The sequence below is a fragment of the Bufo bufo genome, chromosome 2 (assembly GCF_905171765.1).
Source record: "Bufo bufo chromosome 2, aBufBuf1.1, whole genome shotgun sequence".
In the NCBI taxonomy this organism is placed as follows: Eukaryota; Metazoa; Chordata; class Amphibia; order Anura; family Bufonidae; genus Bufo; species Bufo bufo.
This window is the reverse complement of record NC_053390.1, coordinates 391,240,684-391,261,169: the sequence shown is the minus strand read 5'-3', so window position 1 is coordinate 391,261,169 and position 20,486 is coordinate 391,240,684. Positions and strand designations below refer to the sequence as shown.

The 20,486-nt window shown below is 40.9% G+C and overlaps 1 protein-coding gene across 2 annotated transcripts in view; it reads right to left on the bottom strand.

The window, feature by feature from the left end:
- The window catches only part of ABCA1 (ATP binding cassette subfamily A member 1), a 111,156-nt gene that overhangs the window by 150 nt on the left and 90,520 nt on the right, over positions 1-20,486 (bottom strand). For both annotated transcript variants that reach the window (XM_040417212.1, XM_040417213.1), the window contains 18 exons: positions 17,346-17,440; positions 17,206-17,238; positions 14,530-14,635; positions 14,057-14,131; positions 12,279-12,448; positions 11,095-11,272; positions 10,889-11,004; positions 10,456-10,600; positions 10,252-10,375; positions 9,651-9,780; positions 9,286-9,406; positions 8,414-8,476; positions 7,615-7,721; positions 4,651-4,792; positions 2,618-2,752; positions 2,342-2,445; positions 1,997-2,089; positions 1,210-1,453 (listed from right to left, as the gene is read on the bottom strand). In XM_040417212.1, coding sequence (XP_040273146.1) covers positions 1,210-1,453; positions 1,997-2,089; positions 2,342-2,445; positions 2,618-2,752; positions 4,651-4,792; positions 7,615-7,721; positions 8,414-8,476; positions 9,286-9,406; positions 9,651-9,780; positions 10,252-10,375; positions 10,456-10,600; positions 10,889-11,004; positions 11,095-11,272; positions 12,279-12,448; positions 14,057-14,131; positions 14,530-14,635; positions 17,206-17,238; positions 17,346-17,440 — 2,181 coding nt within the window. The remainder of the gene's footprint in view (positions 1-1,209; positions 1,454-1,996; positions 2,090-2,341; positions 2,446-2,617; positions 2,753-4,650; positions 4,793-7,614; positions 7,722-8,413; positions 8,477-9,285; positions 9,407-9,650; positions 9,781-10,251; positions 10,376-10,455; positions 10,601-10,888; positions 11,005-11,094; positions 11,273-12,278; positions 12,449-14,056; positions 14,132-14,529; positions 14,636-17,205; positions 17,239-17,345; positions 17,441-20,486) is intronic.

Genomic DNA, 20,486 nt, shown 5'->3' with positions numbered 1-20,486 from the left:
ATAGAGAAGGCTTCATGTTCATTTTTGAATATTATGACACATCGACTTGTCAATAAAAATATAAGTATATTATAGTGTAAACTCAGCATTATACATACTTGTGTGTGTTCCTTGCCCACACTGTAACCAGTGTTACAGTATGGCTTTCCCTTTGTAGCTGCTATCTCCATCTGGAGTTCCATTAGGCCAGTCTCACCACAGCATTGTAATGATTTATGATGCTGTGTGCCCCTGCCAGACATCAGCTGTAATGAAATGTACTGATGGCATTATGCGAGTTCATTTCATTACTGCCGATGTCAGGCAGGAACACAAAGAATTATAAACCATTATAATTCAGTGATAAATCACGTTACGGTTTCCTGCAACAAACTTGCTCATTTGAGACTGGCCTTAAACTGTTCTTGTTATTTAAAAAGAGAACTTCTGACATGTCTATATAGCTAAGCACTTCTGCCACTTTATTCTAGTGCCCAGACCCCCAAGTATCAATCCATGGCTTCCTTTCAGAATGTGTCCCTGAAGTCTGCATGAGAAATAACTGCTCTGCGCACTGTCCAGAAGAGGGAATTCCTATTTGGACCTCTCGGGCAAGTCCTGAATACACTGGCGGTTTCTGAAAGGGTTGTTAACAGATCAATGAAAATGTGTTGCTTGTACAGGTCCCCGATTTTAGAAAGAAACTACTGTATGTGCCAGAGAATAATATACAAATGCTTACCTATTTCAACCACCCCGCTACTACCAGCACTGCAGCTCTAAACCTCACACCCATGCTTTTTGCGTTTTATATCAGGCGATGATATGCCCATATACCTCATGTGACTGCTACAGCCAATCACTGGCTGCAGAAGAATAGTGCCATATACCACACATGCCAGTGATTGGTTGCAGCAGTGTATGGTTTACACAGGCACACATCACCCCAGCCAAGAATATGGTGTCATGGCTGTGAGGAGGAGGATCATAGTGGCAGGATGGGGAATATATGTTCTTTTACAGTTTTACAACAATGCTGTCTTAAAAGAATTTTTTAAAATAAGTTGGACAACAACCTAACAGCCACACGTCCACCATATAGGCCAAAAGGAACAAAAGAAAAGTTTTTGAATGCAGAAGGCATACAATTTCAAGCTAATAATTTATGCCATACGATAAATTGCAGGATGACCCATTATAAGAACTATTGTATATTTGATAAACACGTACTTGGTCAAGAGTGGTCTGAGAGACTGAATAATCTTCAATGTGAAGTCTTTTCTTGTTCTTGGAAAGGATGCTGAAGATCCTGGCCAAGGAGGACTGTGAAGAGCACAGCTGGTACTGCAGCATTCCTCTATGTTTCTCTTTTAAAACGCTCCCTGGGAAAGCATGGTTGAAAAAGTCCTCCACAGGCTTCAAATCAGGGTTTGATCCGGTTATTCTCACTATGATGGTATACCCATCACCAAACCTGTTGAGCAGAACAAATCAATGACTAATTTTTCAGTCTACATGTAACTTACTAAAATCAGAGAAAACAGTGTAAGGCTACATTCGCAACTGTGGCTGGGTGTTCCGACAGGTCCGTTGGACAAAAAGCTGCATGCAGCAGTTTTTGTCCACCCGATTCTCAGCTTATTTGCCAGGAAGTAGCCAGATCTCTGCTGGTCCCCATTATAGTCAATGGGGTAGTATCTGGCAATGCCAAATCCAGAGAATTCTGGCAGGCTGTTCTCTTCTGGAACAGCCTGCCAGAGTTCTCTGCTGCAGCTTGATTTCCTAACATTTATATGTATTATAAAAGATTATTCATGGTACTGCTAGCCTTAGTTTATATGAAAGAACATAAATCTCAGAAATCCAATGTATGTCTGCCTAGTGTCTTGAGACAATTGTAGAAAAAAAAAAAAGAAGATAATTATAGCATGAATGCATACATACTGGACCAATTAAATAATATATGCTAATATAAGCAATGCCATTAAGTGAAAAAAAAAATTGAAATGTGAATTACTTATTCTTTAGATGCTGTACGCTCCCCAGGCATCTGAATCTGCCATTGACCATTATAGCCATTCTTGTGCAGAGAGCTTCACATTCTTCCATACTGTACAAGACAAGAGACAATACAGAGTTAATAAACAGAATTTGTTCAAATTGCACACGGGGTTCCTCAAGTCGAGCTCCTATTGAGTACAACTATAGATGGATTTCATTAGCTCTACTTAAATACGTGCCTATCTCCTGCCAGCTCCTATTCAATAACTGGACAGGACCACTATAGAAATGCACAAGACTTCAAGTTCTAATTCTTCTTCACCACACTTTCCTGAAATGTATTCTAAGAAGTAACACTAACCTGTGTGAAGTTAACACAACGGATCTTCCTTCTTTAATAACGCTCAGGGCACAGTTCCATAAGAAGCGCCTTGCTTTAGGATCCATTCCTGTGGTTGGTTCATCCTATTTTTTTTAAAGATAAAATCCCTTTTGAGATGCTCTGAAATTACTATTGACATCAAGCATAAACCCTTTCAGAGTATGGCAGCCATTCTATAATTAGCATGTTGTAAATGATATTTATAGGCTGCAAAGGTATACAGAGAAATAAGCACAGTGGTGTGTGGTATCTTACCAGAAATACTACAGGCGGTCCTCCTATTAAGGCAATAGCTGTAGACAATTTACGCCTGTTTCCTCCACTGTAGGATCCTGCGCATTTGTCTGAGTATTTCACTAAGCCTAGCTTCCGCACAGCCCATTCAGCAACCTAACAAAGAACAAAAACACTGTCAACTTTCCACTGCTGGTGCACTGGAAGACAAAGTATTACTCCTAATTAGTGATGAGCGAAGCGCGCTTCAGATCCTAGATCCAAAGTCACTTTGCTCAAAACTTCAGATTAATGCTGTACAGAGATCCGTCTCCAAACAGCATTAAAATGTATGGGCCCCGATGGGACGAAGTTAGTTATTCGCAAAGTCTCGTGACAATTCGATATTTTATTGATAGTGGAAAACCACTTTAAAACTTGGATGCAAACTTTGCTTCGGTTCAGAGGTACCAGTTTTCCACTTTAAAAGTCAAATACCGAAGTTATCTCCGGATCTCTGTATAGCATTAATCAGAAGTTTTGAGAGAAGCAACTTTGAATCTAGGATCTGAAGCTCACTCATCACTACTCTTAATAATGAAACAGGTACTTTGAGAATTTAAAGGAAAACTCAGCACAATAATGCAATGTAAGCTACCAGCACCATGTTATAGAGCAGGAGAAGCTGAGCAGAAATACTTTTATTAGGAAAATATTGAGTAAAACTTGTCATTTATACATTTAAATTCCTGCTCACTCTGGGCTTTGAAGTCCAGGAGACGGTCCTATCAGTGACTGACAGCCTGCCCTCTATGGCTGTGTATACAGAGATATCTGTTAGCCACTGATAGGACCTCCTCCTGGACTTCAAAGCCCAAAGAGGTACATTACAGGTTTTACTGAATCTTTTCCTGTAACACTATATATCAATCTGCTCAGCTCCTCCTGCTCTATAACAATCTGCCCTCAGCTCAAAGACAATGTTCAACCCGACAGGTTTCCTTCAAATCAAACAAATGCCATTCGTTATGAAAACAGAGAATCTTGTCTGTCAAGGCATACTTACATCCTATAAAACAGGCTTTACTTCTTACATGTACGTACTGCACATTCATGAAGCTACATCTCATTATAACCAACTAAAATTATTAGAAGCTGAACAATATAATTTCCAGTAAATTATGCTGTGGCGAGTCTTTTAACCGTGGAGTTACAAGATGGCAAAGCGATTTAGAAACGGATTGTAAAGCGGTTCTTATTCGCACTGACAGCATACCACTAGAGATTAGAGACATTTGAGAAAGATGAGATGACCCCGGCTGCCAGTAGCATGGTTCCTGGGTTTAAAAGGTAACAGCTGCCAGAACAAAGAACCAAAATCAGCACACACAGGCCAACTTGGAGTTCACATGTGGTACTACAGAGACTGGCATTTCTAAACATAAGGTATGCCTTTTGTATTTTTAATATGGGAAAAGGGGGTGATTCAATGTTTATATATTTTTTTTTATATTTGTAAAAACTTTTCTTTACACTTTTTTTTTTTTTTTTAATTCCCCTAGGGGACTTAAACTTGCAATCCTCAGATTGCTTCTCCCGTAGACTGCAATGCCTTTTGCAGCCTATAGGAGTTTAAATTTTTCCAGTGGAGCCATAGCAGGCTGGAGGCTACTACAATGAATGAATAACTACCCCAATTTACCTACGGGGAACTGTTTGGGCCCCTGGAACAAAGCGCTCCTGTGAAAAGGCCTCTAAAATGCCACGGTCACAAATGACCATGCCATCTAAAGGGTTAAAGGACATCTGCGCTGCTGTTTAAAACAGAAACCTGGCAGCTCCAGAAGGGGTTAAAGGGATATTGAAGGTTATGAAATGAGCTTTCTCCCAAAACTCCTGTCCATTAGTTGGGTCTGGTATCGCAGCTATGCTCCTTTAAAGAAAATTGTGGCGACTTGAAATAAACACAACCTATAAAGAGATGTGGCAGAGTTTTGGAGGAAAACGGCCATGTTTTGTTAAAAATCTTGGGACAACCCTGTTAAGTCCTACAAACGGAGCACTAAAAATCTTACCTTGCAAACCTCCTTGTCAGGCACCCCACGCAAAAGGGCATACAATTCCAGATGCTCCCGGCCTGTCAGCAGCTCGTTGATGGCATCAAACTGAGGACAGTAACCCATATTCTGATGGACTTCATGAATATCAGACAAGATACTGTAAAAATAAAAATATATATCATTAACATAATTTCTTAGAAGGTCTTACTTTCTGCATCTGCAATTCAAAGCCATAATAATGGTCATTTTGCAACTAGGTTTTCACACTACAGCATTTCTGGACATGTCAGTAACACCATACATGACAAAGTGGCACTTGTCGCAAATTTAACCCCTTCCAGCCAAATCCACTCCGTTTTTTCCTCCCTGGCTTCCAAGAGCCACAACATTATTATTTTTTTTGAAATACACAGCAATATGAGGGTCTGTTTAGTATGTGTAGTATGTTTAAATGGCTTCCTTTACAGTTCTGTTACGATCTGGGGAACCAGATCAGCTGGGTGGCCCACTCTGACATCGAAGCTCTGGGCCAATGATGTGGCACGCTGGGGTCAACAGCGTCAGGACCCTCTGCCAGGGCTGTTCCTTGCTCAGTATATTAGGCCAGCACCTGAATGTACAGGTAGGGATAGTGGGTCTGGGAAGTTTTAGGGCTACACTATCCCTGTTTGTGTGTGACGGTAGTCACATTATCCTGACAGGTTCCTTATAATGTATTGCAAAGCTGAAAAAAAAATTATGCATGAGGTGGATTACGTAAAAAATATATCACAATTCCAGCATCGTTTTGTCTTTTGGGGTTTCATTTTAATGGTGTTCACCAAGCAGTAAAAATTGTGTTATAACAGTTTTTTAATTTTCCATCTCTGGAGTTGTTAGGTCTCGTTTTTGGCGAGGTGAGCTGTAGTTTTTATTCATACCATTTTTAAATATGACTATTTATTGTTTAACTTTTAATAATATTATGGTAAAAGAACCAAACACCAAAAAATATATATACTATAAAGATAAAGTAGATAGCTTAATATCTGATGCCTACACTCAAGATACAACAGTCAGTGTAGTGCATACTGTACATCAACAAGCAGTAAGGCGCAGTAACCAGCATGACACCTGCACATTTGATAGAGCTTAGAGCATACAATTAAATAACCAGAGGTGGTTTGTTGTAAAACTCACGGTTACTTGTCACCAGATGTTGAAGGACTCAGTTACTTGTCACCTAATGGTCTGTAGGTCAGCACCCAGGAAAAAAAGGGGGGGGGGGGGGGGGGGGGGGGGAGGTGCACTTTCCCTAAATAGTCCCTACTGGCTGTCCCTGCCTGAAGGCAGAGCACCCACCCAGATAGGGGAGACCCCACTTCCAGGTGACAAAACCTATCTACTTTATCTTTATAGTGTATATATGTATGTATATATATATTTATTTATTTATATTTTTTTTGGGGGTTTGGTTCTTTTACCATAATATTATTAAAAGTAAAATTTTAGGGGTTTCATGTTCAGTGATAATTTTCATTTTCCCCTTATGCAAGTATATATTGCATTTCTGTGATTTATTATTTATTGTTACTCAATGTTTTTCAGAGGTGAGGTGATCAAAAACTAAAATTTGGAGCTTTGTGATTTTTTTTTTATGATGTGATAAATAACATGATGGTTTAATATTTCAGCCATTTTTGGATTTGGTGATACCAATTATGTTAATTTTATTCATCAAGAGAAATGGGAATAGGCAGTTTTTTTTTATTCTTTATATTTTTTGTTTAAATAAATAAATAAACTATAAGTAAAACAAATTAACCATTTTTGTTTAAAAACTTTTTTAGTCACCTAGGAACCTGCAATCAAACATATATTGCAGTTTAGGCTACTTTCACACTTGCGGCAGGACGGATCCGACATGCTGTTCACCATGTCGGATCCGTCCTGCGGCTATTTCGCCGTGCCGCCGCTCCGTCCCCATTGACTATAATGGGGACGGGGGCGGAGCTCCGGCGCAGCACGGCGAAAGGCCGCCGGACTAAAATTACTGCATGTCAGGCTTTTTAGACCGGCGGCTTTCGCCGTGCTGCGCCGGAGCTCTACCCCCGTCCCCATTATAGTCAATGGGGACGGAGCGGCGGCACGGCGAAATAGCCGCAGGGCGGACCAGACATGGTGAACAGCATGTCGGATCCGTCCTGCCGCAAGTGTGAAAGTACCCTTATAGCGATTTTACCAGCATTCTAGTAAACCAGTCTGTCATAACAATCAACTGGCACCCCGCAATTGATTCACGGAGTGCTCGATTGGTGGATATAGGGAGCCCCCTCCCTCTATCGAACCGTTCAGTGCTGTGACATCTGAGGGACTGAATGACCCGGACCAGAGTTATTTCCAATCCCAGTCACTGCAGGTGGATAACACAACCAACACCCGCCTCGCATGGAGTGAGGTTTGCTCCTGAACATACATTGTATAGATACAATGTGTTGGGAAGAGGATAAATAGGTGTCCCATCTGACAGAAGCTGACTCTTTTGATTAACATCTCACAAAATGTAATTGTTAGAACACCAGTGACACTTTAACCGATTACTCCTATAAATGAATATTATACACAAAGGGGCAAATTTACTAATCCTGTAGATGACCTAGGCTGCCTAGACATGCATCAGATTTATCACAATGCCTCATGCTGGATGATTTTGGTATGGCTAGACCCTTTTGACTCACTGTATACCATCTACTAGTTGGCTTACTTTACAACAATTTCGAAATTGTGGAGCAATTTTGGTGCATAATGTCCTGCCCTTTTCACTTAAGCCACTCACCCTGTCCGGCTAAGAACAAATACATTATCTAAACCAAGATGGGCCAAACTGGGCCTTATTTTGCCACAATTCACAACACAATCTAGGAGCAATAACATTAGTAGATGTGGGCCATACATTTCAGCTACCACTATGCTGGGCTACCTGTGTAACCAGAACCTCACCTGTGTCCCTTCAGGAAGGCTTCTCCAGCAGTCACATCAGTATCTCCAGTGAGCATCTTAAATGTAGTAGTCTTACCAGCGCCATTAACCCCAAGCAGGCCGAAACACTGAAAGCAACAGAGAGTCTATTAACTTTTTTGAAAATAATCATAGTAATAATAATTACAGTGTACCAGTTTAACCAAAACTGTGCAAACAGTGTGTTATATATTAATGGCTCTTTCATATGTGAGTGAATCGCAGACGTGGGCTGTCTGATCTCTAAACATCAGTGGTTTTTCACTGAAGCACGCCCTATTTTTGTCAGTTATTAGGGATCCCTCATGCATATTATAGCCTACAGCTCTGAAAAGCACAGACACAACATGAATGCCATCTGTGTTTGGTCTGTGGTTTTCATGGATCGTTGCTAGGAAATGCTATGGAAATTAATTATCAGCCTAGCAGTGTATGTGGAATACAGATGAAACACAGAATGCAAAAAAGACGGACATGGACCCAACACAGATCCTTCATGGACATCTTTACAAATGAACCACTGACCATCTTGTCATGGGGTCATCATGGATGTGTGAAAGTGGCCAAACGGTTTCATATGATAAGTTCACATTTTTCAACTACCATCTGTGGAATGGTTTACACTAGCAATCTATGTAAGGATCTTTTTAATGAGAAGTCAGTTGGATTGATTGGAAGATAAAACATTAAAAATAGAAAAGTAGCAGAAAATTGGTCTAAAAATTAGTAACAGAAATGTATTGTAGATGGATGGTGTATTAACCATAGGATGGAACAGTACCTCTCCTGGGGGTATTCCCACACACAGTCTATCTACAGCTGGCTTTCTTTTCATTCTGTAGATCTGAAAATGAAGACTTTGATTAAGTGACCATTTAAAACAGGTGAAATATGTTCTGCAGTGTGTGCATACTTCACAGTACTATATGAAGCATTAGAACCTTTAGGATCACCTTTACTAGAGGGTGATATGTCAGCAGAGGACAATTTTTGGAATAAAAAGTACGGAGGTGATAAAATGACCTTTTTCATAAAAAAAGGTTGCCCCAGCTGGACAACTCCTTCTCCAAAGAAGGCTGCCTGAGGAATAAAGTGCAGGTCCAGCTGCTGAAAGTGAAACAGAACCTGTGGATTACCCTAATGGAAGCAACACCTTTTAGCAACTTTTCGCTCTGGCCAAATGGAGGTTCCCAATAAAATATACGGAAATGTATCCAGTAAAATAATCCTTTTTGGCACTATATTCTCATCTGCACTGAGTGATGCTACTGACTTTACTAAAACAGTTTGACTACAAATGAATGCAGTTTAGCTCCACAACATTTCTTTGGTCAGCACTGAACTGCAATACAATTACATACACATGGAACAGTGTAAAACACAAACTTGCAGATGATCAGTAATAGATTAGATTGTAAATGTGTAAAACAGGCCATCATAACTTTCTAATTCTGAATGCCAACCTGAACCATAGTATAAATATTTTAAAAAAAATGTATAAAGCATGGCATTGTAGCCTGCGGAACTCCAGATATTCATAACATGTGTGAGGCAGATGCGAAGCTTGCCGGTTATGTGCCTGAGGAAACATACCGATCACGAGTCACGCAAAGGGAGCATCACCATACTAAACAGGTCTGAGCATGTCCATACCTTTGTCAGTCCTTTTATTTCCAAGATGTCACTCCGACCCCCTTCATTCGTTATCCTCTGCCTCTCTCTCGCCACGTCTTCATCCTCGTCAATTACTGGAGGAAGCTTTGCAGTCACTGGCCTAGGGAGAAACAGGCTCTTGTCATATGATCACATATAATTTGTATTACAATGCAGGGATATTATCAAGTTTCTAATGCCTTTTATTGCCACTAGCATTTCTTGAAACTATCTGTGCTAAACATTATATATTACGGGTCTATGACTTTTATTCTAAATAGTTTATTTTTTATGAAAATAAATGATACAGGAATATCTGCTGGGTTTAAAGGAGTCAGAGCCAAGTCAACAATTTGAATAGTTACCTTGGTTTGATGAAAAAGCGGTACTGAATCAGCAGAGTTATGACAAAAAACACCACTCCTTCTACAGCCATGGCAAAGAGATTTCTCCCAACCAGATCCCAGGACATAGGAGAGACAAAGCGATTTTCTCCTGAAAAGTTAGAGAGGACCCACAGTCAGACACCTGAAATTATAGCCTACTATATTAAAGGGTTGTCTCATCTGAGACAATAAAGGCATATCGCTAGGATATGCCCCTATTGTCTGATAGGTGCAGGTCCCAGTAGTGGGACCCGCACCTATCTCCTGAACGGCGCCCTATAGGTGACGGAGGGTGCACTACACATGCACAGCCACCCTCCATTCATTTCTATGGGGCCTCCGAAAATAGTGGCCAGTCATGCACGGTGCGCTCCCATTCACTTCTATGGTGAGAGCTTGGTGGTGGCTGGACTGGAGTTCTTCAGCAACCACTTTGGCCCGCTCCGTTCTTAATATAGGTGCTGGCCGCAGCGGTGGGACCCACACCTATCAGACAATGGGGGCATATCCTAGCGATATGCCCCCATTGTCTCAGATGAGATAACCCCTTTAAAGACAGAATACAAAAAAGACTACTCACCAAATCTTTCTAGAGCGTCAGCCATAGCCTGATTCTTCACCATATCTATGAGTCCTCTTCCAAGACAGAAATGAGGGAAGATGAGCAGCACTGACTTCAAAATGTCATTGATGTGGTTTAGTTTCTGAAAAAAAAGTGCTGCATGTTATGTAATGTCTATATGATATCATGCACACGATATACAAGTATGATTGATAAACTTACATTATTTGTAAAAAGTTCAAGTACAAACGTGGCCACACTGCCATTGATCCCAATGAAAAGATTGATGCTTGTTAACACCACATAGGCTGTGCTGGGGATCTTAAAAATAAAGGATGCTGGGTACATCAGAGGAGTTATGGACCACCTACAAGAGAAAGCAATTATTCCAGATTTCTTTAAGGACTTTCAGACTCTAAATAATAATTAATTTATATAATCATCACTAAAAACAAAATGATTGTGCTTGTCTACATTAACATCTCTGCAGCGCCAGTGATGAAGACAAGCAAAGTGCTGCTCAAGTAGTAGCTTCAAATATACGCTCTCCTTTCAATACATAGCATATGTGCGCTGCAAGTTAAGCCTTACTAACAGAAAAAAAACCTATAACTACCCCCACCAAATATACCACAAAAAATAAAAAATATCTTACCCATATAACAAAAGTAAAAGTGCCAACACTGGTAAATTGGAAGAAGATACATAGGAGTCTTGCTGGAAGCAGATGAATATTATAATGACCAATGTTGCTGGCACAATGTAGTTACACTGGAAGGAGAAATTACAATGAAATAATTAGTTTTGGGACACCAATTTCATATCCTGACAACAAAATGATGGGCTTTTTGGTTTTCTTACCATATCCCACACAAAGTTGGCCAGCCAGTAGATCACAGGCTTCACTCCACTAATACACTGCAAATGTTTGGCTTTGCTCACTCTCTCTTGGATCAGGAAAACTACAAAGCTGGCTGGCACAAATGACATTGCAAAAATGACACAGATGGAAACCAGGACATCTACTGACGTGGTCATCCTACAGAATACACAGAAGAGAAAATACAAAGGAATCAGTCAATCATCACAGCAAGTGTACTGCTTAGGGTATGTTCACATCTGTGTTGGAGGCTCCGTTCAGAGCTTCCGTCACAGAAATTGTCCAAAATATCGGAGAGAAAAGTCCTCCATACAGGACTTTTCTCCACAAAAAAAAAAATGTTTACCAGAACGGAAACCGAATGGATCCCATTAAAGTCAATGGGATTTGTTAGGTTCCGTTCATGTCAGTTATATGTCAAACATGGCATTTCCGTTAAAGGGATTCTGTCACCACGTTTTGGGCTATAGAGATGCGGACATGCACGGCTAGATCGCCGCTAGCATGTCCGCAATATACCTGTCCTATAGGGCTGTGTGCTTTTATTTTCTTTAAAAAAGGATTTTAGAGATATGCAAATTAGTCTTGTAGGTGCCCAAGGGGCTATACGAACCTTCCTGGAGCCCAGCCACGCCTGCCTGTGAAGGAGCCCAGCACCGCCTATGTCCTCCGAATCTCCTCCTTTCATCACCGATAGATTGCCGTAATCTCGCGCATGCGCAGTTCTTTCCCTGAGGCTGATGCCAGCACAGGGAAGGAACACTATACCGGCACTGCGAGCTCACGCATCACGAGATTACGGCAATCTATCGGTGATGAAAGGAGGAGATTCGGAGGACATAGGCGGTGCTGGGCTCCTTCACAGGCGGGCGTGGCTGGGCACCAGGAAGGTTCGTATAGCCCCTTGGGCACCTACAAGACTAATTTACATATCTCTAAAATCCTTTTTTAAAGAAAATAAAAGCACACAGCCCTATAGGACAGGTATATTGCAGACATGCTAGCGGCGATCTAGCCGTGGATGTCTGCATCTCTATAGCCCAAAACTTTAAATACGTTCTTTTGCTGTTATAACGGAACAGAAGAACAGAAAATAGTGGTGATGTGAATGAGTTCTTATTGACACTACTTTTTAGTATTCAGGAATATCAGGGGTAATACTTACAGTGCAACCTCCGATAGCTGTTCTTTGGTGAGGTTTAAAGGATAATTGAAGGCTGTAATCCCATATTTGGCAGCATCCTTTCCCTCAGGTAGTCTGGAGCGGAGGATGGCATTGTTCATCACATTAAGGAAAGCGCTGATAGCATGCCATCCTTTGTTATTAAACCACACCTGAAAACATACAGTGCAGATATGTGATCACTGCAGCACACTCAGAAGTACAATGCATCATTAACAGCCGCTAGAAGACAGAAAGTTCTCAACACTTAGGGTCATCCAGTCGATGCCACACAGAATCTGCACCAGCCATAGGTTGTACGTTGCCCTGTACTGTGCCTTCTATAGACGCTCCCACACTTAGTGTGCCATATAATGTTCAAATGATAAAAAGACATAGTGTGCAAGTAACCATACTGAAGTCCAGATAATACCTCCATAAGGTAACAAAATAATGCCAAATCAATAAGTTATGGAATAATGCTAGATGTAGGTCAAGTGTGGTATCAAGGATGAAAGCTCTGAGTAGACGATCAGGGCAGTACCACACATTAGTGGCGAAAATGATTTGTCCTATGGAACCACAATGTTGTACATCCCAAAAGCTGGACATGCCTGCTGTCAGCATAAGTGCTTGCAGTCTGGTTCTCATCTCCTTTTCGCTTGTTAGTTAATGATCGCAGAGAAGTAAGGGACTGCCACAAGACAGGAGGTATACAGGAACACAGTACATGTCATTTCATTGCTAAGTGCCATTCTTCTCTCTGTGATTGGTATCTAACAGAGTGCAGGGAAGAGAGATGTACAGAGCTACCAGCAGTCAGCACTGGCAGCAACACAGATTAGCAGGGACACAAGCAGAAAGGCCACATACAGGGAGCCAGGGGCTGGGGTAGTGAGATAAGAGGCAGGCTGAGAGACCTGCCTCTATATGTCCTTAGTGTTTAGTAGAACACTGAAGATTTACTCTCCTCAGCAATGCTCAGATAGTGTTGCCAAGAAGACTGTTTAGACCCTGTTTCCTAATAAAATAAACACATTTCCCTTATTTCCCTTTATATTACAAAAATAGTTAAAGGGTTTCTGTCATGAGAAATAACGTTATGTAGCTGACTGACATTAGCGATGTGCTAATGTCAGCAGAACATAACTGTATGACTTGTATCTCCTTGCCTGCCGCCGTTCCCTGAAAATAAATACTTTTATAATATGCTAATGAGCCTCTAGGTGCTACTGGGGCGTTGCTGCAGCACCTAGAGGCTCAGTCTTCTCACCCTTTGGCACGCCCAGGTCCAGTTGATTGAGGTCCGAGTTCACCTCGGTGCCCCGTAAATCCAGCGCTTGCGCCGTCCCGTTTAGGCGCAGTGAGTGAAGGACGTGCTCCTGCTGCCGGCTTCCTCACTGCACCTGTGCCGAATACTAAAAAGGGACGCCGCAGGAGTGGGATTTATGGGACACTGAGGAGAACTCGAAAGTCAATCAACTGGACCTGGGCGTGCCAAAGGGTGCGTAGACAGACTCTAGGTGCTGAAGCAAAGCCCTAATAGCACCTGGAGGGTAATTAGCATATTGTAAAAGTCTTTATTTTAAGAGAACGGCGGCAGGCAGGGAGTTATAAAACACACTGTTATGTACTGCTGACATTAGCACATCGCTAATGTCAGTCAGCTACATAACATTATTTCTCATGACAGAAACCCTTTAAGATGACTACCCCTACATAATATTAAAAATAAAATGAAATAGCAGTTACACTAAGTATGGAAAGTGATCTATAATTACCTTCACATTATCTTTTGCATCGAGTCCTTTCATAAATGTCCCAAAGCTATCAAGGAAACGGTTAGCAGCCCCATTCTAAGAAAGGAAAATAAAAGAGAACCCAAGACTTAACTATTAGTGCATCAATGTAATGTACCGGTAATAGATATATTCACTTCAGTATTACATTTAAAAATATCTTCATATTTTCTAATATAACTGCAAAATGGGAACAACGGTGTCTTACATGAAGTCTATTTCTCTATTCTCAAATCTCAAAGTTTTCATCAATATGATCTAAATGATATGACTAACGCAAAGCTTAATTTTTTTACATGCGTCCCATTTCCATTTCTTAAAAAATCCCAAAATTCTAAAATGGGTTTAAACATAAAATTAAGTAAGAGGAGCAGGCAATGTTGAATAAACAAAACACAACAGGTTTCACAAGGTTTTTTCCTTTTTCAAAAGCGAAAATCTTCAAAACAACATACCTTTGAGATGTCCAGTTGTTTCTTGATGTGTTTAATGGAGGCCAAAACGTCTTCACTTGGTGGTAATGCTGGGGTGCTACTTGCACCAAGGGAGAAACCACCATACCTGAGGAACAAAATGGTTCATGCAGGAAAAGTTTACTAAAATTACGATTACCGGCATCACCACCCAATAAATAAAAATCAATATTACGCCTTTTTTAATAAATTAAAGCATTTATAGTATTTCTGCATGTATATACTATAAAAAATAAGTTCCAAACAGAGGAAGAACCTCTGCTATCTTGGCCTCTTCACAGACAGGCATATTTATGTATAAAAAGGATCGCTTACTCATTTAGTGGTAGGTAACATTTCTTCACAGAGCATTCTTTAAAGTTTTGGGAATATTACCTGTACATACATTTGTATATGTAACAAGCTTATATGAGTAATATTAGGATCCGCTAATATTCCATTATACAGGGTGGGCCATTTATATGGATACACCTTAATAAAATGGGAATATTAACTTCCTGTTTGTGGCACACAAGTATATGTGAGGGGGGAAACTTTTCAAGATGGGTGGTGACCATGGCGGCCATTTTGAAGTCGGCCATTTTGAATCCAACTTTTGTTTTTTCAATAGGAAGAGGGTCATGTGACACATCAAACTTATTGGGAATTTCACACGAAAAACAATGGTGTGCTTGGTTTTAACGTAACTTTAATCTTTCATGAGTTATTTACAAGTTTCTCTTTGTTTACAGCCATTGACATGTCACCGAGGTTAACACGTGAGGAGCGGATAGAAATTGTGTTGATGTCTGGTGAACGCAGTAACCGGGTCATTGCAGATTTCAATGCAAGACACCCTACGAGACCACCCATCTCCCATGCTACAGTTAGCAAACTGTTTGCTAAGTTTCGTGAAACTGGTTCAGTGTTGGATTTGCCAAAATGTGGACGCATGAAATCTGTCTCTAATGAAGAAACATCAGCGGCTGTCCTAGCTTCATTCAGCAAGAGCCCACAGCGTAGCACTCGCGCATGTCACTGGAGAGTGGCATTAGTCGAACATCCCTTCGGCGGATATTAGCTACTCACAAATGGCACCCTTACAAACTCCAGCTACTGCAGCATCTCAACGAGGATGACCCAGATCGGCGCACTGAATTTGCAGAATGGGCAAAACAAAAATTGGAACAGGACCCTCAGTTTACACAGAAGATTTTGTTCAGTGAGGAGGCAAACTTTTATGTGAATGGTGAAGTTAACAAACAAAACCACCGCTATTGGTCTGACACTAACCCACATTGGATAGATCCCTCCAAGACTGTTGAAACAAAAAAATTTGATGGTATGGTGTGGTATATGGGGTACAAAGATAGTGGGGACAATCTTCATCAATGGAAACCTCAAGGCCACTGGATATGCGAAATTGCTACATGATGATGTGTTTCCCTCTTTATGCACTGAAGCTGGCACGTTCCCTGAGTTTTTCCAGCAAGATGGTGCACCACCACATTATGGGTGTCAGGTCCGAGCATTCCTTGATGAACAGTTTCCTGGAAAGTGGATTGGTAGTCGTGGGCCAGTTGAATGGCCCCCAAGGTCTCCCGATCTGACCCCCTTAGACTTTTATCTTTGGGGTCATCTGAAGGCAATTGTCTATGCTGTGAAGATACGAGATGTGCAGCACCTGAAACTACGGATACTGGAAGCCTGTGCTAGCATTTCTCCTGCGGTGTTGCTATCAGTGTGTGAAGAGTGGGAGAAGAGGGTTGCATTGACAATCCAACACAATGGGCAGCACATTGAACACATTTTATAAGTGGTCAGAAACTTGTAAATAACTCATGAAAGAATAAAGTTACGTTAAAAACAAGCACACCATTGTTTTTCTTGTGAAATTCCCAATAAGTTTGATGTGTCACATGACCCTCTTCCTATTGAAAAAACAAAAGTTGGATTCAAAATGGCCGACTTCAAAATAGCCACCATGGTCACCACCCATCTTGAAAAGTTTCCCCCCTCACATATACTAATGTGCCACAAACATTCCCATTTTATTAAGGTGTATCCATATAAATGGCCCACCCTGTAGATTGCTTTCGTATTAATTGGTAAAGCATATAATACTGGACACAATAGATGCTTTCCTAAAGCGAGGTTAACACGCCCTGCTAGACCTGACACATGACAAATACCATTGGTACCCAACTAACCATGTAATAGTGTCCATCGGGTTCCACCAAAGTATCTGTTGCTTTGACAGGAAAAACAATGCTGCATGAAGTTCTATTTTTCCTGTCAAATATGATTTAGGGCTTGTTCACACGACCGTATGGCTTTTTCAGTGTTTTGCGGACCGTTTTTTCATGGATCCGTTGTTCCGTTTTTTGTTTCCGATGTGTTTTCGTTTCTGTTCCGTTTTTCAGTTCCGTTTTTCCGTATGGAATATACAGCATACAGTAATTACATAGAAAAAATTGCGGACCCATAGAAATGAATGGTTCCGTATAAGGACAGTATACGGAATGCAATAAACGTTCGTGTGAACGAGCCCTCAAGCTGCAACAGAAAGTACAAGCGGAGCCTCCAATGCAGATGGTAACAGGATAATAATAAACTGTTCTTATTTTCTGCAAATATACATCTAGAGATTAAAAAGTATGAACAAGAGAGATTACATACCGAAACTCATTCACCGCGATCTTGTTCTTTAAGCTAAAAAATGGAGTAAAAATCATTACAAATTCATGCACAATTTCTGGACTAAATGTTTGCATAAAGGATTTATTTTATTTTTTTGACCGTAATCAGTTATCACTTACCTTTTTCCAATAATTTGAGCATAAGTCTTTACTAGATAATCAGATATGTTCCTTCCTGTCAGGTTTTGCAGGACAACTGAAGAATTTAGCTTTTTCTTTTTGTTTGGAAAGAGACAAAAATCACAAGCATTAATACTTGCACAGCAAATAGCTTAGTCTACTTTCACACTGGCGTTTTGGTTTCCGTTTGTGAGATCCGTTCAGGGCTCTCACAAGCGGTCCAAAACGGATCAGTTTTGCCCTAATGCATTCTGAATGGGAAAGGATCCGCTCAGAATGCAGCAGTTTGCCTCCGTTTCGTCTCCATTCCGCTCTGGAGGCAGACACCAAAACACTGCCTGCAGCGTTTTGGTGTCTGCCTGACGATGCGCAAGCAAACGGATCCGTCCTGACACACAATGTAAGTCAATGGGGATGGATCCGTTTTCACTGACAATATGGTGCAATAGAAAATGGATCCGTCTCCCATTGACTTTCAATGGCGTTCACGATGGATCTGTTTTGGCTATGTCACAGATAATACAAACGGATCCATTCTGAACGGATGCATGCGGTTGTATTATCTGAACGGAAGTGTTTGTGCAGATCCATGACGGATCCGCACCAAACGAGAGTGTGAAAGTAGCCTTAGTATGCACATGCAACTTTTAAAAAACCTTTTTTGAATTGCTATGCTCCTTTCTAAAAAAAAAAAAAAGAGGTTTGATTATATACCTCTTATCTCTACCTCTGACATCCATGAGCAGCACACACATAATTTTGTAACACTCTGTTCACAACCATCTACATTAGACAAAAGCCAAACCTCTATGACTACTAGAACTAGCAGAGCACTGGCGTGATGAAATGCATAAAGAAAATCATTAATAATATATGCCTGCTCTGTGCCACAATGTTCCAGGAATTGTCTGTTAACTACATAATGTACTCCACAACAGGATATGACGCAATGCATTTCCAGCAGGTTATCTGCCTGCTTGGAACTTCTAGTTAACAGAAACACGGAAATATTTGCTTGGTTGTGCTTAATCCAGTGTAAACTGAAATTTAAGCAATTTTAGGTGATGTAGGTCAAAAGGCAGAAAACACTAGCTGCAACCAATTTCTCTCCTCTAAATGTGCAGTGGAAAAGCAGGATCCACACATTTAGACAAAAGCAAATGTGATATACAACAGGCCCAACTGTCTTTATTAGCTGAGCCAATTTATTCTTGTGTTCTGTATATACAGATGTGATTTGCATGTTGTCCTGGCTGGTGCAGAACTTAAACCAGGACTTGACTGGCCAATGAAATCAATTGGCGAAATAAAATTGTAAAAGGCAGAGGAGCGAAAACATGCGGACTTCAGTTTCAGTAAATTCGTTCAAGGGGTTCCACGAAAAATATTTAGCAGATTTCAAACCAGCACTGGATCTGAACACTTTTGTAATTGCATGTAATTAAATAAATATTTAGATGAGCTATTCAATAAAATGTATCTGTATAGCGCCACCTGCTGTTTATTCTTTTCCTTATTTCTCTGTCCACCTCACTAAGGTGATGCACATGGTCAGTGTCTTTCCTTCAACTGCCTGCTGAGTGGTGATAGGGAGAGAGTTGCAGTAGAATGGACATGCCGCCTGAACTGCAGAAGAAAGGACAAAGCCCCTTAGCTGCCAGCTTGATATAAATCTAGCAGAGCAATTGGAGCAATGAATGGTGCGATCTCTGGATCTATGTGAGGTACAGGGTTGGTTCTAGCTTTGTTACAAAGAGATTGTCATGTACTATATGATGTCTGATTTTCTTTTTTATATTATTCAAGATATAACCCCTTTAAGACAACTGCTACGGCAGGTCCTCTAATCTTATCTGGAACACAGTTAAAACTATCCTGTGAGCCGTGAAAACTTACACAACACGGAAGGCAAGAGAACGAGCAGTATTAAAGTAATGGATCTGGTGTGATAACTGCCCATAGTGGGACTGTTTTATCAACTTTAAATTTTTTTACTGAAAGGTCAATTACGTAATATAACCTGTATCTGCATAGATTGCACAGAGGTTAGAAGACATTTTCCCCGAATTTTTGCAAACCATAGTTTGAAAATCTACTCTACAGGACAAAAAATTCTAGGACTTCAATATAAAACGCACCTGCATTGTTGGAAATATGGGTGGTGTATTTCTTTTCGCCTCTCCTTAAGGATGCATTCACACAACCGTAAGGCCCCTTTCACACGGGCAAGTATTGAACGCATTGCACCCGCACTGAATACCGACCCATTCATTTCTATGGGGCTGTTCACATGAGCGGTGATTTTCACGCATCACTTGTGCGTTGCGTGAAAATCGCAGCATGCTCTATATTCTGCGTTTTTCACGCAACGCAGGCCCCATAGAAGTGAATGGGGTTGTGTGAAAATCGCAAGCATCCGCAAGCAAGTGCGGATGCGGTGCAATTCACACGCACGGTTGCTAGGAGACGATCAGGATGGAGACCCGATCATTATTGTTTCCCCTTATAACATGGTTATAAGGGAAAATAATAGCATTCTGAATACAGAATGCATAGTAAAATAGCGCTGGAGGGGTTAATAAATAAATAAATAATAATTAAACTCACCTTAGTCCACTTGATCGTGATGCCCGGCATCTCCTTCTGTCTCCTTTACTGAACAGGACCTGTGGTGGGCATTCATTACAGGTCAAGGACCGGTGGTGACGTCACTCTGGTCATCACATGATCCATCACATGATCTTTTACCATGGTGATAGATCATGTGATGACCGGAGTGACATCACCACAGGTCCTTGACCTGTAATGAATGCTCACCACAGGTCCTGTTCAGTAAAGGAGACAGAAGGAGATGCCGGGCATCGCGATCAAGTGGACTAAGGTGAGTTAAATTATATATATTTTTTTTTTAACCCCTCCAGCGATGTTTTACTATGCATTCTGTATTCAGAATGCTATTATTTTCCCTTATAACCATATATGAAAATAATACAATCTACAGAACACCGATCCCAAGCCTGAACTGTCTTCTGTGAAGAAGTTCGGGTACCAAACACGTGCGATTTTTCTCACGCGAGTGCAAAACGCATTACAATGTTTTGCACTCGTGCGGAAAAATCGCGGGTGTTCCCGTAACGCACC